Raw genomic sequence first — 24,602 nt, 5'->3', positions numbered from 1 at the left:
ATTGCACTTTATATGATACACAGGTGACTTCGAGTACATGGATGAGTTGTGAACCAACAATTTAATCACAGTAGAGATTGATAATAAAGCTGTACACACTGTGAATGTACTATGATATATAAATCATCATGTAATTGTATTAGTTAGATTCACTTTACAATGCACAATGCACTTTATTATGTTTTTTATGCTTCTTATGAACTAATCATGTTGTATATTGATTAATTGTCACTTTAAATTTCTTGCTATGGATTGTGGGTATATACACTACGTGCAGAATTATTAGGCAAATGAGTATTTTGACCACATCATCCTCTTTATGCATGTTGTCTTACTCCAAGCTGTATAGGCTCGAAAGCCTACTACTAATTAAGCATATTAGGTGATGTGCATCTCTGTAATGAGAAGGGGTGTGGTCTAATGACATCAACACCCTATATCAGGTGTGCATAATTATTAGGCAACTTCCTTTCCTTTGGCAAAATGGGTCAAAAGAAGGACTTGACAGGCTCAGAAAAGTCAAAAATAGTGAGATATCTTGCAGAGGGATGCAGCACTCTTAAAATGGCAAAGCTTCTGAAGCGTGATCATCGAACAATCAAGCGTTTCATTCAAAATAGTCAACAGGGTCGCAAGAAGCGTGTGGAAAAACCAAGGCGCAAAATAACTGCCCATGAACTGAGAAAAGTCAAGCGCGCAGCTGCCAAGATGCCACTTGCCACCAGTTTGGCCATATTTCAGAGCTGCAACATCACTGGAGTTCCCAAAAGCACAAGGTGTGCAATACTCAGAGACATGGCCAAGGTAAGAAAGGCTGAAAGACGACCACCACTGAACAAGACACACAAGCTGAAACGTCAAGACTGGGCCAAGAAATATCTCAAGACTGATTTTTCTAAGGTTTTATGGACTGATGAAATGAGAGTGAGTCTTGATGGGCCAGATGGCTGGATTGGTAAAGGGCAGAGAGCTCCAGTCCGACTCAGACGCCAGCAAGGTGGAAGTGGAGTACTGGTTTGGGCTGGTATCATCAAAGATGAGCATGTGGGGCCTTTTTGGGTTGAGGATGGAGTCAAGCTCAACTCCCAGTCCTACTGCCAGTTTCTGGAAGACACCTTCTTCAAGCAGTGGTACAGGAAGAAGTCTGCAAGGTAAGAAAAACATGATTTTCATACAGGACAATGATCCATCACACGCGTCCAAGTACTCCACAACGTGGCTGGCAAGAAAGGGTATAAAAGAAGAAAATCTAATGACATGGCCTCCTTGTTCACCTGATCTGAACCCCATTGAGAACCTGTGGTCCATCATCAAATGTGAGATTTACAAGGAGGGAAAACAGTACACCTCTCTGAACAGTGTCTGGGAGGCTGTGGTTGCTGCTGCACGCAATGTTGATGGTGAACAGATCAAAACACTGACAGAATCCATGGATGGCAGGCTTTTGAGTGTCCTTGCAAAGAAAGGTGGCTATATTGGTCACTGATTTGTTTTTGTTTTGTTTTTGAATGTCAGAAATGTATATTTGTGAATGTTGAGATGTTATATTGGTTTCACTGGTAAAAATAAATAATTGAAATGGGTATATATTTGTTTTTTGTTAAGTTGCCTAATAATTATGTACAGTAATAGTCACCTGCACACACAGATATCCCCCTAAAATAGCTAAAACTAAAAACAAACTAAAAACTACTTCCAAAAATATTCAGCTTTGATATTAATGAGTTTTTTGGGTTCATTGAGAACATGGTTGTTGTTCAATAATAAAATTAATCCTCAAAAATACAACTTGCCTAATAATTCTGCACTCCCTGTATACCCTTGTATGACACTGTGTGATATGCTTGAGAAAGACCGCATCGAGACGGTTGAAACGTTGCAGAGGGAATAAAAGATCCACCTTTTTTCACTTTATCTGGAGTGCTGCCTTATCCTTTTGATGCTTATCTATATATAGCCGCTTGAGCCCACGGCTGAGAGGACGTGCACCGGTTTTTCTGTCTTGTGCTGCTGAGACCCGCACTTTGTTTCTATATATATATATATATATATATATATATATAAATAAAACTCCCATACAATGTCTTAGTATATATAGAGATATGTCCCCCCCAAAAAAGTAGTCACACACTCTAATATTTCGTTGCTTTGATTACGTTTGATTACGGCACGCATTCGGGCATTGTTTCGATAAGCTTCTGCAATGTCACAAGATTTTTTTTCCATCCAGTGTTGCATTAATTTGTCACCAAGATCTTGCATTGATGATGGTAGAGTCTGACTGCTGCGCAAAGCCTTCTCCAGCACATCCAAAATATTCTCAATGGAGTTAATGTCTTGACTCTGTGGTGGCCAATCCATGTGTAAAAATGATGTCTCATGCTCCCTGAACCACTCTTTTACAATTTGAGCCAGATGAATCCTGGCATTGTCATCTTGGAATATGCCCGTGCCATCAGGGAAGAAAAAATCCATTGATGGAATACCCTGGTCATTCAGTATGTTCAGGTAGTCAGCTGACCTCATTCTTGGAGCACATACTGTTGCTGAACCTAGACCTGACCAACTGCAGCAACCCCAGATCATAGCACTGCCCCCACAGGCTTGTATAGTAGGCACTAGGCATGATGGGTGCATCACTTCATCTGCCTCTCTTCTTACCCTGATGCGCCCATCACTCTGGAACAGGGTAAATCTGGACTCATCAGACCACATTACCTTCTTCCATTGCTCCAGAGTCCAATCTTTATGCTCCCTAGCAAATTGAAGCCTTTTTTTCTGGTTTGCCTCACTGATTAGTGGTTTTCTTACGGCTACACAGCTGTTCAGTCCCAATCCCTTGAGTCCCCTTCGCATTGTGCGTGTGGAAATGCTCTTACTTTCACAATCATTCAGGATTTTTTTCCCGCCACATTTTAACCTCGAATACGATGGGTCCCCACTATCCTTCCAGTTTCTTATAATGCGTTGGACAGTTCTTAACCCAGTTTTAGTAGTTTCTGCAATCTCCTTAGATGTTTTCTCTGCTTGATGCATGCCAATGATTTGACCCTTCTCAAACAGACTAACATCTTTTCCACGACCACGAGATGTGTCTTTCGAAATGGTCGTTTAAGAAATGAGAAGCAACTCATTGCACCAGTTGGGGTTAAATAACTTGATGCCAGCTGAAAGATAATCGCCCATGCAGTAATTATCCAATAGGAGGCTCATAACTGTTTGCTTAGTTAAATCCAGGTGGCAATTTTTTTTGGGGGGACAGGCGGTGTATATGAACACATAATACATGGGCAAAATACTACTGAGGTTCTTAGCCATAGAAAATCTGCCATTTAGTAGCAATGAGCCTTATAGCTCAATGGTTTGGGTAGTTTCACATCTCCAGCTGTCCTCTCCAGCAGGCTATACCAGCAAAGAACAGTCTGCTGGAGTTCTCTGGTACTGCCACCTGCCCGCTGCCCCATTAACTATAATGGGGTCCAGCAGAGATCTGGCCGATTCCCAGCATTCCCTGCAAGTACAGCCTGCCGGAGAGGTCAGGCGGAGATGTGAACATAGCCTTACAGTCTTTGCCTTCAATGCCGGTCATGGGTAAGATACCCGGCAGTAGGGCTGCAACAATTAATCAACGTTATTGATAATATTCAATGACGGGATTAGTTGTCGACGAATCCAGTTATCGAATAATTGGCCGATTCGTTGCTATGCGGGCGGGAGGTCAGGCGCTATGCCTGTGCGTCCCATAAATCCCGCACGCTCCCGTAACGCAGCAGTTAAAGGGAATTTGTAACCTAGTTTTACCCTATAGAGTTGCGGACATGCAGGGATAGATCTCCTCTAGTATGTCCGCAATATACCTGTCCCATAGCTCTGTGTGGTTTTATTTCGTTAAAAAAATTATTTTATAGATATGTAAATTAGCCAAGTAAGGTGCCCAAGGCGTGGTTACTTACGGTTAAGGAGCCCAGCCACGCCCCCTGTGAAGGAGCCCAGCACCGCCTGCATCCAGGAATCTCCTCCTTGCTCACAAAGTTACAGTGCCATAATCTCGCAATGTGCGAGCTAGCACATGCACAGTTCATTCACTGAGGCTGATGCAAGCAAAGGGAATGAACACTTTGCCAACACTGTGCATGCACTAGCTCGGTGCTCCCATAGGGGACCCGCACCTATCAGACATTGGGGGCATATCCTAGCGATATGCCCTCAATGTCCAAGAAGGAAATACCCATTTAATAATTGTTAAATACATAGGGGAAAAAAATATTTTTAGTTCATTTAATTTATTTAAAAAAATAAAATAAAAATATATATATATATATATATATATATATATATATATATATATATATATATATATATATATATATATATACACATACATACACACACACACACACAATCAAATAAACCACACTCCCAAACCATGCCCCTTTTATTAGTGTAAACTTGGCCGGTATTTTTTGTTGGGAAGGGTGGCAGCTCTATATACAAACCGGATTCCCAAAAAGTTGGGACACTAAACAAATTGTGAATAAAAACTGAACGCAATGATGTGGAGATGGCAAATGTCAATATTTTATTTGTAATAGAACGTAGATGACAGATCAAACGTTTAATCCGAGTAAATGTATCATTTTAAAGGAAAAATACGTTAATTTTCACGGTGTCAACAAATCCCCAAAAAGTTGGGACAAGTAGCAATAAGAGGCTGGAAAAAGTAAATTTAAGCATAACGAAGAGCTGGAAGACCAATTAACACTAATTAGGTCAATTGGCAACATGATTGGGTATAAAAAGAGCTTCTCAGAGTGGCAGTGTCTCTCAGAAGCCAAGATGGGTAGAGAATCACCAATTCCCACAATTTTGCGCAGAAAGATAGTGGAGCAATATCAGAAAGATGTTACCCAGCGAAAAATTGCAAAGACTTTGCATCTATCATCATCAACTGTGCAAAACATGATCCGAAGATTCTGAGAATCTGGAACAATCTCTGTACGTAAGGGTCAAGGCCGTAAAAACATACTGGATGCCCGTGATCTCCGGGCCCTTAAACGACACTGCACCACAAACAGGAATGCTACTGTAAAGGAAATCACAGAATGGGCTCAGGAATACTTCCAGAAACCATTGTCAGTGAACACAATCCACCGTGCCATCCGCCGTTGCCAGCTGAAACTCTACAGTGCAAAGAAGAAGCCATTTCTAAGCAAGATCCACAAGCTCAGGCATTTTCACTGGGCCAGGGATCATTTAAAATGGAGTGTGGCAAAATGGAAGACTGTTCTGTGGTCAGACGAGTCACGATTCAAAGTTCTTTTTGGAAATCTGGAAAACGCTCAGTTCAGAAGCCTGCATCTCTGATGGTATGGGGTTGCATGAGTGCGTGTGGCATGGGCAGCTTGCATGTCTGGAAAGGCACCATCAATGCAGAAAAATATATTCAGGTTCTAGAACAACATATGCTCCCATCCAGACGTCATCTCTTTCAGGGAAGACCCTGCATTTTTCAACAAGATAATGCCAGACCACATTCTGCATCAATCACAACATCATGGCTGCGTAGGAGAAGGATCTGGGTACTGAAATGGCCAGTCTGCAGTCCAGATCTTTCACCTATAGAGAACATTTGGCGCATCATAAAGAGGAAGGTGCAACAAAGAAGGCCCAAGACGATTGAACAGTTAGAGGCCTGTATTAGACAAGAATGGGAGAGCATTCCTATTTCTAAACTTGAGAAACTGGTCTCCTCGGTCCCCAGACGTCTGTTGAGTGTTGTAAGAAGAAGGGGAGATGCCACACAGTGGTGAAAATGGCCTTGTCCCAACTTTTTGGGGGTTTGTTGACACCATGAAATTCTGATTCAACATATTTTTCCCTTTAAAATGGTACATTTTCTCAGTTTAAACTTTTGTTCCGTGATTTATGTTCTATTCTGAATAAAATATTAGAAGTTGTCACCTCCACATCATTGCATTCAGTTTTTATTCACGATTTGTATAGTGTCCCATCTTTTTGGGAATCCGGTTTGTACATGGTGACATTGAGGGACTGAAGCTAGTAGTAATGGAAGTGTATAAAAGACTGTAAAATCTCTAACAACATGTAAATTGCATCAAGTTACATAGAAATTCATAACTTACCTGAAAAAGCCTTTGCAGCCCTCACATGTCATGGCATTAAAATGGAAACCAGTAGCTTTGTCCCCACAGACTCCACATATTCGGGGAACATTCTTATCAAAGTCCATGTCAGCATCAGGGAATGATGTACTTGCTTTCATGTAATCCATAACTAAAAGAAATAAAAGTAACATGTCATTTACTGTAATGAAACTAAATCAAATATTAATAATTCATATCAAGCTTTAAGGGATTTCCCAGGAGACACTGACTGCCTGCAGTATACTTATAGCTGTCTGTGACTCCGGCCTATGCAAAGTCAATGGGGGTCATTTATTAAGACCAGAGTTTTAGGCGCTGGTCTTAATAAGCCCCTGCGCTGGCAGTGGATCCGCCAAAGTTATGTAGAGGAGCCAGTATCTCCATAACTTTGGCAGATCCAGCGCTGGTCTAAATGTAAGACACCTTCCTAGCTGTCTTACATTTAGAGCATTTTCTACACCTAAAACAGGCGTAGAAAATGATGAATGAGACGGGCCTGCCGACCTGTCTCCTTCCCCGCCCACGTTTTTAGACTGGGCATGAGCGGGGAAAAGTCGCAGATTGCGGCACAAATTACCTTCCCGCCACAATCTGCACCAGAAATAAGCCTAATATTGCATATGCTTTAATAGGAACGTATGGCCAATGCATGGCTTACAGCTGTATGCATTTCCTGCGCAGTTGGATAAAGGTCTATATATGTGTGCCGATGGGAGAAAAAAAATTCTGAAAGTATAATATATATAATAGCATCTATACCGGATATGATCAGGACAGATCTTGATTTCTGCATGTAGACAATACAGCAAGCACAGATAGTGAAAATGGTGAAGGGCTTTCTTATTCTAATAACTATGATTTATCTACAGTACAAGAAACATCGCTTCCCTGAAGCATATACTTTCCCTACACAAGGCACTCACACTGGAATTTAACAGATAACCTGTTGCGGCTGGAAAAAAGTACTAACATTTCACAGCAGATTATTCACTGGGATTTCAGCAATATAATCCAGATTTACTGGAAAAGACGAGAAATGGGGGTTGTCATACCTACAGAATACAACACAAATACAAGGAACGTTCTTTTCACAATGCGTTAGTAGATAGCATCTGAGCTCTGAGTTACCGTCATAGCGGCACACGGTGGGCCATTAAATAGCTATGATTTAGAGTATATTCTATATCTATTAGTGGAGGATGGGCTGAAGCAGGAAAAATGACATGGAAAAAAAAAAAAAAAAAAAAGACAACCTATGTCCTGACCCATGAGTATACCTGTCACGATAGGTAGGTAAGCGGGGAAATAACCAAACACAGGAAAACAAACAGAACAAACGACTAGGCCCAAAAGCTAGGGAGAAAAGGGTCACCTCCCAGCGATCCCTAAAAGCTTTCCCTAAACTGCTGTGCCCATGTGCATACCCTTATGGTGGATATGCACATGCCCTTGTGCCTAAACCTAAACACCCGGGGCAAACCCTAAGCAGCAGGGAAAAGGGAAGAGGCAACCTGCTTCTTCAAACCAGGAGGAAGCAAGTGTCTCCCTAGAGGCCTAGATAAAACACACAAAGGGAAATAACTGAGAGGACTTTTCTTGAGCAGAGCTGAAGCAGACAATCCACCACATATAAAGAGCTCCCAGAAAAGAACTATAACCCGCACAGGCCACTGGGGGGGAAGGAGGGATAAATAGCCTCACTAACAATGAAACCCAGTACACCTGAGGGAGGGTGGATCCACCTCAAACCCAAATCAAAACAAACCGAGAAGTCAGACATGTGCAGCCAGTCTGACCGACCTCCGCACATTCGCAGGGCAAGGCGTGACAATACCACAACCATTCTTTAAAGGGGTTATGCTATGATTGATGTACAAAATGAGAATCAGACATAATACAGTACATTCCAATGCCTTTCTAACAAAGCTAGAACCAGCCGTGTACCTCACATGGATCCAGAGATCTTCACCTTCACTGCTCCAAATGTTCTACTAGATTAATTTCAACCCGACACCTCAGGGGGTATGTCCTTTCTGCTGCAGTTCTCTCCCTGTAACTGCCACAGATTCTAACAGAACATACGGCTGGGTACAGCTGAAGATTTAAACTGAGCATGTTTGACCAGGAAAAGAACAAACTGCAGGTGGCGCTATACAGTTACATTTTATTGAATAGCTCACTGGCTATACAAAAATTGTTATTACATCCAATTACAAAAGTATTCAGAGCGAGGTCCTGGTTAGAAAAATGTAGACTATGTTTCATGACACAACCCCTAAATAGCAAAACGTGTAAAATGGCTAAATGTTGCATCCATAATACAGCTTGGAAGAGTTTTCATTGAATGGAAATCCAATGTTGTTGTTGAAAGTCAGCTAAACCCACTGATTTCAATGGGTACAGACAAATATCTACTGTGTATGTATGTGGCCTGACTCTCCCTAGATGGAAGATGTCAGGTGAAGTAAGGATTGATTGGGCATGCTGGATTTCAACATGCCTGATCTTGTTCCTGCAGATAAGCCACTACTCGAGGAGTCGGACAGTGGCTTAAAACCCTCTCTACTTTTCTGATCTTCAGAGGATGCAGCCCAGGGGTCATTGACTTCCACTATATTGTGTATAAGGTGTCCTATCCCCCCCGATTTTTTTCAGGACCTATTGAAAATGAATGGGTACAGAACTGGTCCAGATCTGTTCCGCAAAAAAAACGGAACAGATCAGATAAGAAACAACGGACGTGTGAATGCAGCATGCTGAGGTATTTTCTCCGGCCAAAATTCCGGAACTCTTGCCTGAATGCCGGATCCGGCATTCATTTCCATTGAAATGTATTAATGCAGGATCCGGTACTCAGACATTTAAAAATGTGAAAAATAAATAAATAACAGATCCGTTTTTCCGGATGACACCGGAGAGATGGAGACAGTATTTCAATGCATTTGTCGGACAGATCCGCAAAAAAATGCTATCCGTTTACATACGGATTACCGGATATGGCAGGCCGTTCCGGCAATAGAACTGCCTATCGGAATCCTCCAACGCAAGTGTGAAAATACCCTAAGCTGTAACATACTACCAGATCTTTATTTATATAGGTAGCAATGCAATAATTTATAAAAGAACATTTTAAACATCATATTCCTATCCCATATTATTAGGTTGAGGCCTGTGTCTTTTCTTTCAATGTTCCCACAAAAAACACTTCCCGGCCCAATGGTCCAGCAGCTCATAGTTATCGTAAATCAGAATGAAGTTTACATTTTTCTAGGGAAGGTAAAATCGTAAGTTGAGGTAAGCAAATTTCTTGAAATTTGCTTTGGATTCGATTCTGGTATGATTAAATTCGAATCAAATTGAAAGTGCTCAGGTTGTCCTGAAAAGTCATGCATGACATTCTGGGGTCTCCTAGGACTGTATCCAACCCTCTTCAAGCTCTTCAACACCAAGACAACATTAGTAATGTCGCAGCGGCATACGGCACATGGCTATGGAATAAACTGATGGTAGACTGTGGTATGGTAACAGACAGCCCTTTTTGGTGGCAGATGCCTTCTGTTCTATCTTCTGACCTGTAAAATAGTGGCTTTAATTTTGAGGGATTCATCCGAATTGAATCTCAAAAGATTCTGATTTGGCTGGAATCCAAATTTTTGGAAAATATCAGGACATTTGAAATACACAAATTACCATATTTTTTGCCCTATAAGACACACTTTTTCTCCCCAAAGTGGGGGGGGGGGGGGGGGGGGGAATGTCAGTGCGTCTTATGGGGGCAAATACTTATGAGCGTTTCCATTATGGAAGTGCTCATTAGCTATATATGTTCACTTCTATGGGGCTGAGCTGTGCCTAGGCCATGTGACCGATGAAAGTGAAGTCACAACACCTAGGGAAAACTGAGAGGAGAGTTGGTGCCCTTTCAAACAGGATCCCCCCGTGTTGGACCCTAACCAGATACTGATGACCTATCAAGAGGATAGGTCATCAGTATTTCAGTTTCGGAAAACCCCTTTAACCTTGAGGGTTTGATCTGAGGTCTCATAGGGGTCTTATTAACATTGGGGGGTCTGAGCTGAGGTCTGGTGACATTGGGGGGTTTGATCTTTGGGGAGGTCTGTAGAAAAATATAGCTTTCCTTATTTTTCTCCTCTAAAATCTAGGTGTGTCTTATGGCCAGGTGTGTCTTATAGGGGAAAAAATATATTTTTTAAAATGTGAAGCACAACAGAGCTTCTATACAAAAATTGTTAGAATTTGGTATTTTTTTCAAAAAAATAAAATACACCAAATCTTCACTAAAACCACAAAAGTGCCAGAATATACCACAAAATACCTATGTGTGATTCAAACCGATGGGATTAAAGAAAGGTAAACTCTATACCATCATGTATACAACAGTATAGAGCTTCTGATGTAGATGAAAAGATTTCTGCTTCACGTATTTACGGTAATTAAGAGTGTGACCTACAAAGCTGTCTGGAAAAAATAAAATTGATGAAAATGAAAATAAAAAAAAAGTAGAAAACCCCACTAAAGACGTCAAAAAGTTATGGCAGTGCTAACACAGAAAGGCAATCACTTGATTTAAATAATGTGGGTGTAGATGACAAGTAAGGGTTCTACTTGTGTAGAAAAAAGACCCTGTTTTGTGACTTTATAATGCCCGTGCAACAATATTTTGTCGCACGGAGCGTTTTTACGCCATCCTCACCTTTTGGGAGTGGCGGGGCTGGTTCATTGGCTCCGGCATTTTCATTTACATTTACGCCAGTTGTAGAGTGTTAAAGAGTGGAGTAGATTTTCACTCCATAAGCCCGGGCTGGGGTAGATGCGCCTAATTTATGACGAGGTGCATGTCTTGTGAATATTTTTAAAAAGCTGTAAATGAAGTTACAAATGAGAAAGAGTAAAGAAAAACTATCACATTTCTGCTTTACACAAGCGCTGATACAGGAAAATTACTGAAATCAATACCTTGAGGTGGTGTTTATTTTTTTCACCTTTGAACTGCATTTTTGGAATCAATGGGGGTCATTTACTAAACTGCTTACGTCAGGGTTTTGGCGTAAAAAAGTCATTGGTGGACAGCCGTTTTTACGCCATCCTCGCCACTGGCTAGTGGAAAATTTATCAAATAGGACACGTGCAGTGAAAAACCTGTTGCAAGTTATGTCTATAAGTTTTAGCTTAGACATTACATAGTAGTAACATAGTACATAAGGCCGAAAAAAGACATTTGTCCATCCAGTTCGGCCTGTTATCCCGCAAGTTGATCCAGAGGAAGACCCCTCTCTAGTAGCTATAGCCTGTAATATTATTAAGCTCCAGAAATACGTCCAGGCCCCTCTTGAATTCCTTTATTGTACTCACCATCACCACCTCCTCAGGCAGAGAGTTCCATGGTCTCACTGCTCTTACCGTAAAGAATCCTTTTCTATGTTTGTGTACAAACCTTCTTTCCTCCAGACGCAGAGGATGTCCCCTCGTCACAGTCACAGTCCTGGGGATAAATAGCTGATGGGATAGATCTCTGTACTGACCCTTGATATATTTATACATATTAATTAGATCTCCCCTCAGTCGTCTTTTTTCTAAAGTGAATAACTCTAACTTTGATAATCTTTCAGGGTACTGTAGTTGCCCCATTCCAGTTATTACTTTAGTTGCCCTCCTCTGGACCTTCTCCAGCTCTGCCATGTCTGCCTTGTTTACAGGAGCCCAGAACTGTACACAGTACTCCATGTGTGGTCTGACTAGCGATTTGTAAAGTGGTAGGACCATGTTCTTATCACGGGAATCTATGCCCCTTCTGATGCAACCCATTATCTTATGGGCCTTGGCAGCAGCTGCCTGACACCTGTTTTTGCAGCTTAGTTTGCTGTTTATTAAAATTCCTAGATCCTTTTCCATGTCAGTGTTACCGAGTGTTTTACCATTTAGTATGTACGGTTGACTTGCATTTTTCCTTCCCATGTGCATAACTTTACATTTGTCAGTGTTAAACCCCATCTGCCACTTATCTGCCCAAGCCTCCAATCTATCCAGACCCCTCTGTAGCAGTATACTGTCCTCTTCAGTGTTAATTACTTTACACAGTTTAGTGTCATCTGCGAAAATTGATACTTTACTATGCAAGCCTTCTACAAGATCATTAATAAATATATTGAAGAGAATAGGGCCCAATACTGACCCCTGAGGTACCCCACTAGTGACAGTGACCCAATCTGAGTGTGTACCGTTAATAACCACCCTCTGTTTTCTATCACTGAGCCAGTTACTTACCCACATACAGACGTTTTCTCCCAGTCCGAGCATTCTCATTTTATATACTAACCTTTTATGTGGTACAGTGTCAAATGCTTTGGAGAAGTCCAGATATACGACATCCATTGATTCGCCGCTGTCAAGTCTAGAACTTACCTCCTCATAGAAACTGATTAAATTAGTCTGACATGACCGATCCCTCACGAAGCCATGCTGATATGGCGTTATTTGCTTATTTCTGTTGAGATGCTCTAATATAGCATCTCTCAGAAAACCTTCAAACAGTTTACCCACAACAGATGTTAAACTTACCGGCCTATAGTTTCCAGGGTCTGTTTTTGGCCCCTTTTTGAATATTGGCACCACATATGCCATGCGCCAATCCTGTGGGACATTCCCTGTCAGTATAGAGTCATTGGCTGAAATAACACAATTTTTCAGAAATGTGAGCCCTTGTTCCATGATCCTCACCACCATCATTATCACCTTTAACCAAAAATCAACATGGAAAACTGAAAATAACCGGTCTACAGTATGTTATAGCACGAGGGAGATTTTTGACATGGTATATAAAGCAAATTATACATATGGTATAAGAAGATGTAATTTGCCTGTAAAGAATATACCTCTAATTTTATTCTAAATGATTGGTTCTTAACCTCCCTAAATCCTGCCCTGTGTGTGGCCACAGAAAATGAAATGCAGGATCTTAGTTTCGACACGTGGCTCGGTACAAGTCTGTAAGCTAGCTACAGTATTTAACTAATGCATGCACAAAGGAAATTTTTAAGTGGACAGTATGTTCACACTGGCAAAATCTACAGCAGAATAGGTTGCTGAAAATAGGTCTGGGGTCATTTATTAAGACTGGCGTTTTAGATGCCGGTCTTAATATCCCTACACTTGTGCTTGATGTGCCTATGTTATGTAGAGGCGCCTGACAGCCTAAAATCTACGCCAGCTTCCTTACATAGAGTTTGATCATTTTATGCCAAAAACTGTCGTAGAAAATGATTGGTGGTGGTTTTAGAGGAGTTTTAAAAATGTTTTAGCATTTGAGTATGGTTTCTCTGCTTATTCATGGAAAGTTGAGTGCAATGGTGAAGTAGGGAGTCAAGTTTCCTGCTCCACTATTCACCTGGTTGGTGCTCTCTCCTCCAAGTAAGCGCTGTAGGTTCCAGAAACAGCTGACTGTCAGGGGTGCTGGGACTTGAAACCACACCTATGTGATACTGATGTCTATACTATCCTGTGTATAGGTCATCAATATTATTCCCCAAAAATATATATTGCTGGTTTCTACTGTAATTGAGGCTAACAGAGTAGCCCTAGTTACAGGGGAAATGCAGCCTACAGAGATGTTGCAAAGCACTGTATATCCTCCCAGCAGAGCTGAGCTGATCTGAGTCTGATAAGACCCAGCAACTTGTGCAGACTCACAATCTCTGGCAGTCACATGACTGCTGGGACTAGATTCAGGAAGCGACATCGCGCTTTCTGATCTATATGCGCGACACTCGTTGACCATGGTGCATGGAGCGATAGGGAAGGGAAAAACCATCCCTGCCTTCTCTATGAGGAGCCCTGCTTTCACTGACAGCGGCTTCCCCTCTAGCAGTTGCACTGACGTTTTAAAATGGCAGTGCAGAGATAAATGCCAACTGCCCTGGCGTTTATAGTCTATGGGCAGCAGGGAACTGGTTAAACAGGTTATTGCACAAACTTAAAACTCTTTTTTTTCCCTCATCTGGGAGGACTTTCTTCCCCTTCTATGGATGGGTGGTAGTGTATCAAGCACCTGCATCTCCCAAGATGCATTGCAATTAGTTCCTATTAACCTCTTCCTAAATATTCTAGCCCCAGAAATACATATGGTATGTACTGCCCCTACAATTTCCTTCTCCACTATCTTGAGAGAGATATAGCTATATATTTCTATTAAAAGGGGTTGTCTGGTATCAGGAGGCCAACTTGCAGGATCTGCTTGAGATAAAGAACGGGTAGGTACTTAGATGATAGATCCTGGGCAGCTTCGGTTCCCCCGGCCAGGCTGTATTTACCCAGCTGCAGACATAATATCTCATCACCGCTGCAGCCAATCGGGTGAACTCATCGGATGAATTGTTAAGGCAAATTACTGGCTGCAGCGGTCATGTATTGTAAATGTGACATCATAGCTACAGCCGGGTAAATACAGCCTTGTCAGGAGAACCAAAGAGGGGTTGAGGGATCTGTCAGGCAAATACTTGCCTGTTCCTTATTTCAGGTGGATCCTGGGTGTTAAGACTAATAATTTTGAAGTAGGGATGATTGGTTAAAAGGTTCCGCTTCAATATGAAACCTCTATGCCAGCACTAAGGAGAGGGATCAGGGATGCTACTGAGCATGCTAGTCCACCTCTGAAAGCAGGAGAAAGTGGGCCAGAATTTACTTTCACAGGAGAAACAGCAGGGGGCGGTAGCAGAAAATGTACTTAAAATATTTTGATTCCATGTATATTGCAATAATACTTCACTAAAGTGACAGCTATCTGATCACGTCTGTTGTACTATGCAGACATGACTATGTGAGTACAGTACAACCTACGTACCTGCGATCAGACAGGAACTAACTGTATCATAAATCACTATCATTCAGTTAGTTTGGGTTGGAGGAACCGTGATTTTCGGACCGAGGATGGTCATGTGCATAAGCCCTAAGTATACCCCTTTAATATATCCCATATACTTCCATGCACATTTTGGCACTGATGCTTTTTACCTAAAAATGTAGCAAAAAAACATCAGCAAACAAAAAAGCACACCAAAAACACAAAACCCCTCAAAAATGTCCCAATAAAATCTGTGTGTCACACCAGTCTAAGCATACATTCACATAGTCATGTCCTTTTAGCGGAAAGCAAACCATAAAACCGCAAAACACGGACACTGGCCGCCTGCACCGTGCATTATGGTGTGGACCCATTGACTTCAATGGGTCTGCAATCTGCATGATGCGGCCAAAAATGTGCTTCCAGGTCTGTGCAGCCGCACCACAAAACACGGGACATGTCCTATCTTTGGCTGCAACATGCGGATCGCGATTCAATGTGCACACGACTGGTTACTGTGTTTTGAGGATTTGTGGTCTGCTGTCACGGACACGGCCGCGTTAATGCACCATTAGGCCTCATGCACACGACAGTATTTTTTCACGGTCCGCAAAACGGGGGTTCCGTTGTTCCGTGTCCGTTTTTTCTTCCGTGTGTCTTCCTTGATTTTTGGAGGATCACCAGACCAGAAAAGTGAAAAAAAAATCTAAGTCACGTTTGCCTTGAAAATGATAGGAAAAAACGGATCATGGACGCGGATGACAATCTTGTGTGCCTCCGTGTTTTTTCACGGACCCATTGACAGGTCATATTTTTTTGACAGACAGGAAACACGGATCACGGACGCGGATGACAAACGGTGCATTTTCAGAGTTTTCAACGGACCCATTGAAAGTCAATGGGTCCGCAGAAAATCACGGAAAACGGAACAACAGACACGGATGCACACAACGGTCGTGTGCATGAGGCCTTATACTGGCAAAATTCCTCCTCTTTATATCTCAGCACAATTAATTCCACACAGTGTTCTACTTCATAATCTCTCCAGTTTCTAAATGTGATTTCCACTATAACTGAATAATTGCTTCAAAGAAAACAAACTTGCCCTTTCGACATCATTTCTAGTAATGACCAATAATGAATGCCAATCACGTTTCTGGGAAATTTTCCAAAACAGAGACCAAAATAACGCCACTGTTCACATTGCATCTAAACAACCATTCGGAAGGCAGCACAAAGGGGATTCATTTTATGTCTGTAGCCTTGTGGACCTAAATCAGTTTGGCAGGTTTCCAGTTTTCTAATTTTAGCCATGTTTTTTTGCACCAGAATTTTTGTACTATTTTTGCCACAGAAACACCGGCCCCAGAAGGTCTATGGCAGGGATGCGTTTTCTCAGGTGATTTGCCAACACATTCTCTATAGGTGATAGTGTCATGAAGAAGACACTTGGGAAGATTTATCAAGACCAGTTTTCTAGCTGTTCTTGATCAGTGATGGCCAGTTCGCAGTGTTCGCCCGCGAACACATGCGGGCTGCCATCTTGACTCACAAGTCCGGCGATGCAGAGGTAAGCCCTTACCTGTGCCTGCGCCGCAAGCCGATCTGAAATCAAATGCGGTCACCGGGAGCAGGCAGTTCCGAGAACAACCGCCGGGGGACTTCATCGGGCTGTTCTCGGAAATGCCTGCTCCCGGTGACTGCATTTGTTTCAGACCGGCTCCCGGCACAGGTAAGGGCTTACCTGTGCATCGCAGGACTTGTGAGTCAAGATGGCAAGCCCGCATGTGTTCGCGGGCGAACACTGCGAACTGGCCATCACTGTTCTTGATATCCCCTGAAATGCTGGAGGGTGTGCCTAATTTATGGAGCTGCTGTAGGTCTTCATTTATAGAATACTGCCTTTTGATAAATGACCCCCTCCATAGTTTTTTTTTTTCTGGAATTTTTGAGTGCATGAAAGTCTAGGAGAAATATAACATGTAGGACAGACAGTTGTTTTTTGTAGCAACATTTTTTTCACCTTTGATGTGGATTTTTTGGTCAATGGCGTTTTTCTTCCACGGACCTTGTGCATGTCCCATGTAAGTTTAATTTTCTTCTTGTTTTTTTTTTTTTTTAACAATGATTTTTTTCCCATACAGATCTGTGGAGGCAGTGACATTACAGGAGGGCAAACACTTTTCAATATAAACACCATGAAAAATGGCGCTAAAACACATTCAATGGGCTAAAACATCCCCAAAAAAGTCTCCAGAAAAATGCTACAAAAAACGCTGATCAAGTCAGGTGTCTGAGTTTTTTATTTTTTTGCTCCCCACCAAATAAAAACGCTAGGACAAAAAGTGTGTGTCAAGGAGCCAGTCAGTTTATATAGCTTTTTAGTGCCCTTTTCCATGGTCTGTTCCATAGAATGCAAAGTTTTTTTAACATGCCTTTTGAAAGCTTGCAGTTATGAAACTATGTTATACAAAAACTCCATAAAACCTACAAATTTAAATCGCTGCAGACATTTTCGAAAGCTTCTATTATTAGTTTTATATTTAAAAAAATGTAATCCCTGCTTTTTAAAAAAATGCCGTGTATGTAATCTGCAAAAATGTATGTAATATGCGGAAAAAAAATCCTGCTGTTTTCTGCACTTATGCATTTCTGATGCTTTTTTTTTTCAAGCATTTATTGTACACAAAGAAATTTGTGGTACAATGACAGTATAAAGCAATGTACTTCCTCACTAATATCTGCAGTGACTTGCCAGCTCGTTAAAAGTTCTGTGTTTTTCTGCCAGAGGCAATGCATAGCACAAAGCACATTTACCTTGAGCCACTGAAAATAGCCTTGCTTTGTGTATCGTCATATATGAACTGTGCTCTTTCCAGCGATTCTACCTCGTCAGCAAACACCAAACCCTTCAATCTAACAACAAGGCAGCTGAGCTTTCATATAGGGCTGACAAAGTCCATACAAACAGATCATCTTTCCATAGCTCAAACACAACATACAGGACATACAGGTTCTGATTCAGTCAGCCACTCGCTGGGACTTTTAGATCCTACACGTCCTTCTGATGAGAAGTCTTCTTATATTTTATTTAGCTCTCTTATTACATGCTGGATTTCCATAAGGGCCACTATTAATGGTAGCTACTGAATGAACCACAGCCATGCCTCCAAAGTGTCCCTCTTTTTGACCTGGGCAATTTTTTTTCTATTTTTTGCATAAAAATGTCTCAAGATCCCTTTTATGACTTTTAAATGCCCGTGGGACAATATTTTATTACATGGGCGTTTTTTTTTGCAGTCCTCGACACAAAATTTACTATAATTTATGCCTGAATACAGGTGTAAAGAGGAGTAAAAACTACAACAGTCAGGGTCTGGAGTCGTTTTTACTTCATGCACAAGGACTGCTGGAGGTTCCTATAATTTATGAGGCACATACCGTGTCGTAAATTAGGTGAAGATAGAGGGTTATTTATTATGTGAAGTACCCCACTTTTTGTCTTATTTTGTTGCAGATTCGGTCACAAAGGGGATTTGCAAAGGAGATTTAAATCTGCAAATGTTCCCCGCTTACGCCATTTTTCCAATGTGGCATGGGCGGGGAAGGGTTTGTGCTGGCCGGCCCGTCTCATTTATCATTTTCTATGCCTGTTTTTGGCGTAGAAAATGACTTAAATATACACCAGCAAGGAATTTAATCAAGTCGCACAGCAAGCGACTAAGTTATATAAAGCCTCTACATAACGCATATACATAAACGCATCAAGCGCCAGCTGACATGGACTAAGACCGGTGTCTAAATCACCAGTCTTAGTAAATGTCCCCAAAGATCAGCATAAAAAGACAGTGAGGCACATTACTGTTTTTGTTTTGTTTTTTGTAGTAAAAAAAAAAAAAAACTGAAGTATTGGCAACGCCAGTCTTCAATTTGCTCCTCATTTATTACCCCTTAATAAATCTGGTTTTTCTTTTTTGGTTTAAGCCTGACATCTAGTGGTAGTTTTCTTGTACGACAGGTTCATATTCACTAAGACTGGTCTAAGACTAGTATGCGCATAAAAATGTGGCATAAGTGAGCTGAAATTAGGCACATATCTCCATTAAAGTAGGCAAAATGTGACACAACTCACCACTCAAACAGAGGCAAAAAGCTCTACTTGCAGTGGAGTGGAAATTTGACTATTTTTACGACTAATTCAGACGAAAAATAAGGCACACCTACATAAATCAGTTGGAAAATAGGCGCAAAAGTTTGAAAACTTCTGAATTGGTCTTAAAACTCAGCGAACACCTCCAAAACTGGCGCAAAATCAGTTGGTAAATGAGACTTAAAAAATAAGACAGTCAGAAACCGGCTTTTTACTCATAAAAACGGCACAGACACTAAAATAAATGTGGCACAATCTTTGTAAGTGCCTCCCAATGCTTAGTTGATCTCTTAGGCTACTTTCACACTAGCGTTCGGCTAGCGTTCGATCGGATCCGTTCTGAACGGATCCGATCATAATAATGCAGACGGAGGCTCCGTTCAGTACGGATCCGTCTGCATTATTTTAGCAAAAAAAAGCTAAGTGTGAAAATAGCCTGGGACGGATCCGTCCAGACTTTCAATGTAAAGTCAATGGGGGACGGATCCGCTTGAAGATTGAGCCACATTGTGGCATCTTCAAACGGATCCGTCCCCATTGACTTACATTGAAAGTCTGGACGGATCCGCACGGATCCGCACGCCTCCGAACGGCCAGGCGGACACCCGAACGCTGCAAGCAGCGTTCAGCTGTCCGCCTGTCCGTGCGGAGGCGAGCGGAGCGGAGGCTGAACGCCACCAGACTGATGCAGTCTGAGCGGATCCGCCTCCATTCAGACTGCATCAGGGCTGGACGGCTGCGTTCGGGTCCGCTCGTGAGCTCCTTCAAACGGAGCTCACGAACGGAAACCCGAACGCTAGTGTGAAAGTAGCCTTATTCTGCTCTGTAAATTATATAGTTCTCTTTATAGCTCTCTATATTGATGGCAGTGAGAAATACACAAAATGCAGATGAAAGGTATCAAGATTTTATGATTGTGTTGTTTGTGGACCGACATTCGGATACGGTCAAGTGCACAGGGCCTTGGAGTAACATTAAAATCTAAATTAAAATGTAAATGGAAACACTCACCAATTGCCACAACGTGGGACTTGTACAATCTGCTAATATTAAATAGCATAAGAACAATAAGGCCCCTTTCACGCGAGCGTGGCGGATTAGGTCAGAGTGCGTTCAGTGAAACTCGCACCAGTTTGCAAGTAAGTTCAGTCAGTTTTGTCTGCAATTGCGTCCAGTTGTTCAGTTTTTCCGCACGAGTGCAATGTGTTTTGATGTGTTTTTTTCTTAGCAACCATCAGTGAAAAACGCATCACACCGGCACTTGCTTCTGGATGCAATGCGTTTTTCACACAGCCCTATTCAATTCTATGGGGCCAGGGCTGCGTGAAAAACGCAAAATATAGAACATGCTGCGATTTTCACACAACGCACAAGTGATGCGTGAAAAACAGCGCTCATGTACACAGACCCATTGAAATGAATGGGTCAGGATTCAGTGCGGGTGCAGTGCGTTCACGGCATGCATTGCACCCGCGTGGAAAACTTGCTCGTGTGAAGGGGCCTAAGATACAGAAATGACTGGCTCCCAGTGATAAACCATAAAGTACTGCATGCAGGACTTTTTTTTCCCATCTACTGTAAAATAATGGATCTCATATAGAAATGACTAAGGCCTCTTTCACATAAACGATACAGATTGGGTTCAGTGAAACTCGCACCATTTGGCAAGCAAGTTCAGTCAATTTTGTCTGAAATTGCGTTCAGTTGTTCCGTTTTTTTTCTGCACGGGTGCAATGCTTTTCGATGCTTTTTTTCACACGCGTGAAAAAAACAAACAAAAAAAACTGAAGATTACAATGCATTTTTCACTTAAGCCCAATTCACTTCTATGGAGCCAGGGCTGCGAGAAAAACGCAGAATATAGAACATGCTGCAATTCTCATGCAACGCACAAGTGATGCATGAAAAAAAATGCTCATGTACACAGACCCATTGAAATGAATGGGTCAGGATTCAGTGTGGGTGCTATGCATTCATTTCAAGCATCTCACCCTCGCGAAAAACTCACTTGTGTGAGAGGGGCCTAAAACGGATGCCAAATGTGCATTAGGAGCTCATGCACATGGTCGTTGCTCGGCCGTTCCGTGCATTGGGGGCCGCAAATTGTATGAAAGCACTTGTAGTGCTTTCTGGATTGCAGACCCATGCAAGTGAATGGGTACGCATCCGTGAAGTGGTGAGCATACGGCCAGTGCCCACATATTGCGGGCTGCAATATGGGCACAGCCGGGCAACAGCCGTGTGCATGAGCCCTTACTGAGCACAACAGATGCTTAAAATACAGGATCTCTTTTTTCCTTAATTTTCTATTCTAAAGAATCAGAAGAGTGAAAAATAAATGGTGATGTTAACCCAGTCTTAGGAAAGAATTCCATCACTCCATAAAGGATCGAAAGTATCCAAAAAGAGACTCTTATGCATTTCAGATGAAACATCTCATCTTTAAGGCTCATGCATACGTCCGTAAGTCTTTTGTGGTCCGCAAATCGTGGATCCGCAAAACACGGATACCAGCCAAGTGCATGCCACCATTTTTTGTTTTACTCCTTCAAAAATGTCCTAACCTTGACAGCAAAACAGACAATTTTCAATTTTTTTTTTTTTTTTGCAGGGCCGTGGAACAAACTTGCGGATGCGAACAGTACATGGGTGTACTATCCGAATCTTTTGCAGCACCATTGAGATAAATGGGTCCACATCTGATCCTCAAAAAATGTGGTCGGATGAAGACCAAAACTACGGACTTGTGCATGAGCCCTTACTCATAGCTAGGTGGTACCTACAGTAGGAGTCTCTATGTCTCCATTTAATATGATCATACGTGGAATATTAGTTGCCATATGTGAATATACAACAGGCTCCACCTAGACTTTTTTTCAAAAAAAAAATTAAAAATCACTGCTACTGTATAGCGCTTTCAATAAAAATGCATTGAGTAGCTTGAAAAGCTCTTCAAAATCAGTTAAGTCAAGCTATTTGCTAGCAATTTCTTTTAAAGCATTCCTGTGGTTTCAGGTGACTTTCCAATAAAAGCTGTGGTGTGTATACATGAGGAAAAGCACTATGGGGCACATTGATCAGGCTCGCCTGTTTTTAGGTGTAAAATTAGACAGGTGTATTTGCTTCGTCAGGCTTTTTGCCGAGTACGGTATTTATTTATTTATTTTTACTTTTAACTCTTTTATTGAGCATTATTATAGAGTACAGAGACAGTGAATTATGACATTGGTGAGGTCAACAAGTCTCCATAAATTACAGTTGGTTTACAATATGCATTTCTTCAATAAAGGGATAAGGAACATCAGGTCATATATTAAATTGAAATATAAGGCAAGTGAAATGCATTCAAATTATTAAGTCCAAGTTACCTTATACAAGAGTCTGAGGCGGGTTAGGTGCAGTATCACCAGTAGCTACGACTTAGAATAATATAGTAGAGAAAAGTGTGGGCATTAACCTTATAAACAAACCGCACAAGCCCCAAGGGACCCCTGAGAGCTCTAGGTCATATATCCTCTAAAGGACTTCCAGTCCTTCCATGTCTTGTCAAAAATGTGGTGTGATCTCATCTCCCAGGAGGATATCTCCTCTAATCTGAAAATCTGATCAATCTTAAGGAACCATTGTTCCAAAGATGGAACTTCAGGAGAAAGCCACATGGTTGGGATCAGGAGTTTGGCCGCACTTAATAGATATTCAAACAGCTTTAAGTTGGGAGAAGCAGGATAATTGGTTCCACAGATCTGGTTTCCATGTTTGAAGATATTTTCCCACCATTGAGATATTATAGGGCAGCTTCACCAAATATGGAAATATGTACCCCTATCTTTAGAACATCTCCAGCATGCATCCGATGCCGAAGCAGAGTAGAAGCATGTTTTGTCAGGGGTTTTGTACCACCTTGAGATTATTTTGTATCCGTTCTCTTGGATCTTCACACATCTAGATGCGATATGGGAGGAGATATATATATTCTGGATTTCATCCCTATAAAGGGATTTGTGTAGAACATTTTCTTATAATCGGATAAAGGCAGGAGCTAACGAAAATGGGGGGTCCCTTAAATTTTTTGTAAAGCTGAGAGATAATTTTAGTTGGTAGGTGGGTTTGGGAGACCAGGCTTTCAAACCATGTGAGGGGTCTAATAAGAGTGTTTAGTCAACCATGTTGGGACATATAGTCTCTAAGAAAGTAAATCAAATTAAAGCGAGATGGGGCTACGTTTTTGCCGAGTATTTATAGAGAGTCTCACAATTTATAGAGAGTCTCACAGCCCTTCCTTAATTAGACTAGGGGGATTGTTATAAGGCCTCATGCACACGACTGTGTGCCGTCCTTGCCTGTGCTGTGGACCGCAAGTTGCAGTCCGCAATACACGGGCAACAACCGCGTGCCTGCCATCTGCGGACACGGACCCATTCACTTGAATGGGATCCGGGACCCGCATCCTACCGTCCGCACCGCCAAAATAGTGCATGCACTGGTGCAGAGACACGGACAGAAAACCCACGGAAGCACTCTGTAATGCTTCTGTGGGCTTCCAGTCCGTGCCTCCATTCCACACCTCTCCGTATCGCCTGGATTGCTGACCCTTTCAAGTGAATGGGTATGTAGCCATCATACGGTGAGCACACGGTTGGTGCCCGTATATTGCAGACTTGCTGTTTGTTGCTGCTAAACTGGCTAAATTGAAAACTGCATCCTGAATGCATGTCAGAACTGCACTGTGTGCCAGAACCCTTAGGCCTCTTGCACACAAACTTTTTTGTGTTCCGTTTCCATTCCGTTTCTTTGTGTTCCGTTTGTAGTCTGTATGCGGAACCATTCACTTCAATGAGTCCGCAAAAAACAACGGAAGGTACTCCATTTCCGTATTTCTGTTCAAAGATAGAACATGTCCTATTATTGCCCGCAAATCACGTTCCGTGGCTCCATTCAAGTCAATGGTTCCACAAAAAAACTGATGCATTCCATATGCATTCCATATGTCTTCCGTATCTGCTCAGTTTTTGCGGATCTATTGAAAATGTTTTGCCCAGCCCAATTTTTTATGTACTTACTGTTTAAACATTATTGTATGCTTCCGTTTCTGTTTGCGATCCGCAAAAAAAACGGATCACAAACCAAACAGAAAAACAGAACGGCAAAACGGAACGGAAACACTACTGAAACAAAAAAAACTAAAACGGATCCGTTAAAAACGGACCGCAAAATACTGAAAAGCCATACAAGAGGCTGTGCAAGAGGCCTTAGTCTGACCTCTGGTGGTTGTTTTTCATTACGACAGGTTCACATTCACTAAGACTGATTAGTATGCGTATGCCAATGTTGCGCAAGCAGAGAACAGGTGCGAGCCTCCATGAAAGCGTAACTTTTTAGGCTAAATGTTGTACAACTCACCACTCAAAACTGAAGAAGAAGAAGAAAAGTA

The 24,602-nt window shown here is 41.9% G+C and overlaps 1 protein-coding gene across 3 annotated transcripts in view; it reads right to left on the bottom strand.

The window, feature by feature from the left end:
- Positions 1 to 24,602, bottom strand: part of VDR (vitamin D receptor) — a 170,162-nt gene that overhangs the window by 73,170 nt on the left and 72,390 nt on the right. For all 3 annotated transcript variants that reach the window (XM_044287611.1, XM_044287610.1, XM_044287612.1), the window contains one exon: positions 6,144 to 6,294. In XM_044287611.1, coding sequence (XP_044143546.1) covers positions 6,144 to 6,292 — 149 coding nt within the window. In that variant the 5' untranslated portion in view covers positions 6,293 to 6,294. The remainder of the gene's footprint in view (positions 1 to 6,143; positions 6,295 to 24,602) is intronic.

The sequence above is a fragment of the Bufo gargarizans genome, chromosome 3, assembly GCF_014858855.1.
Source record: "Bufo gargarizans isolate SCDJY-AF-19 chromosome 3, ASM1485885v1, whole genome shotgun sequence".
NCBI classification, from domain to species: Eukaryota; Metazoa; Chordata; class Amphibia; order Anura; family Bufonidae; genus Bufo; species Bufo gargarizans.
The sequence above is the reverse complement of the archived record's forward strand: the minus strand, read 5'-3'. Positions and strand labels throughout refer to the sequence as shown.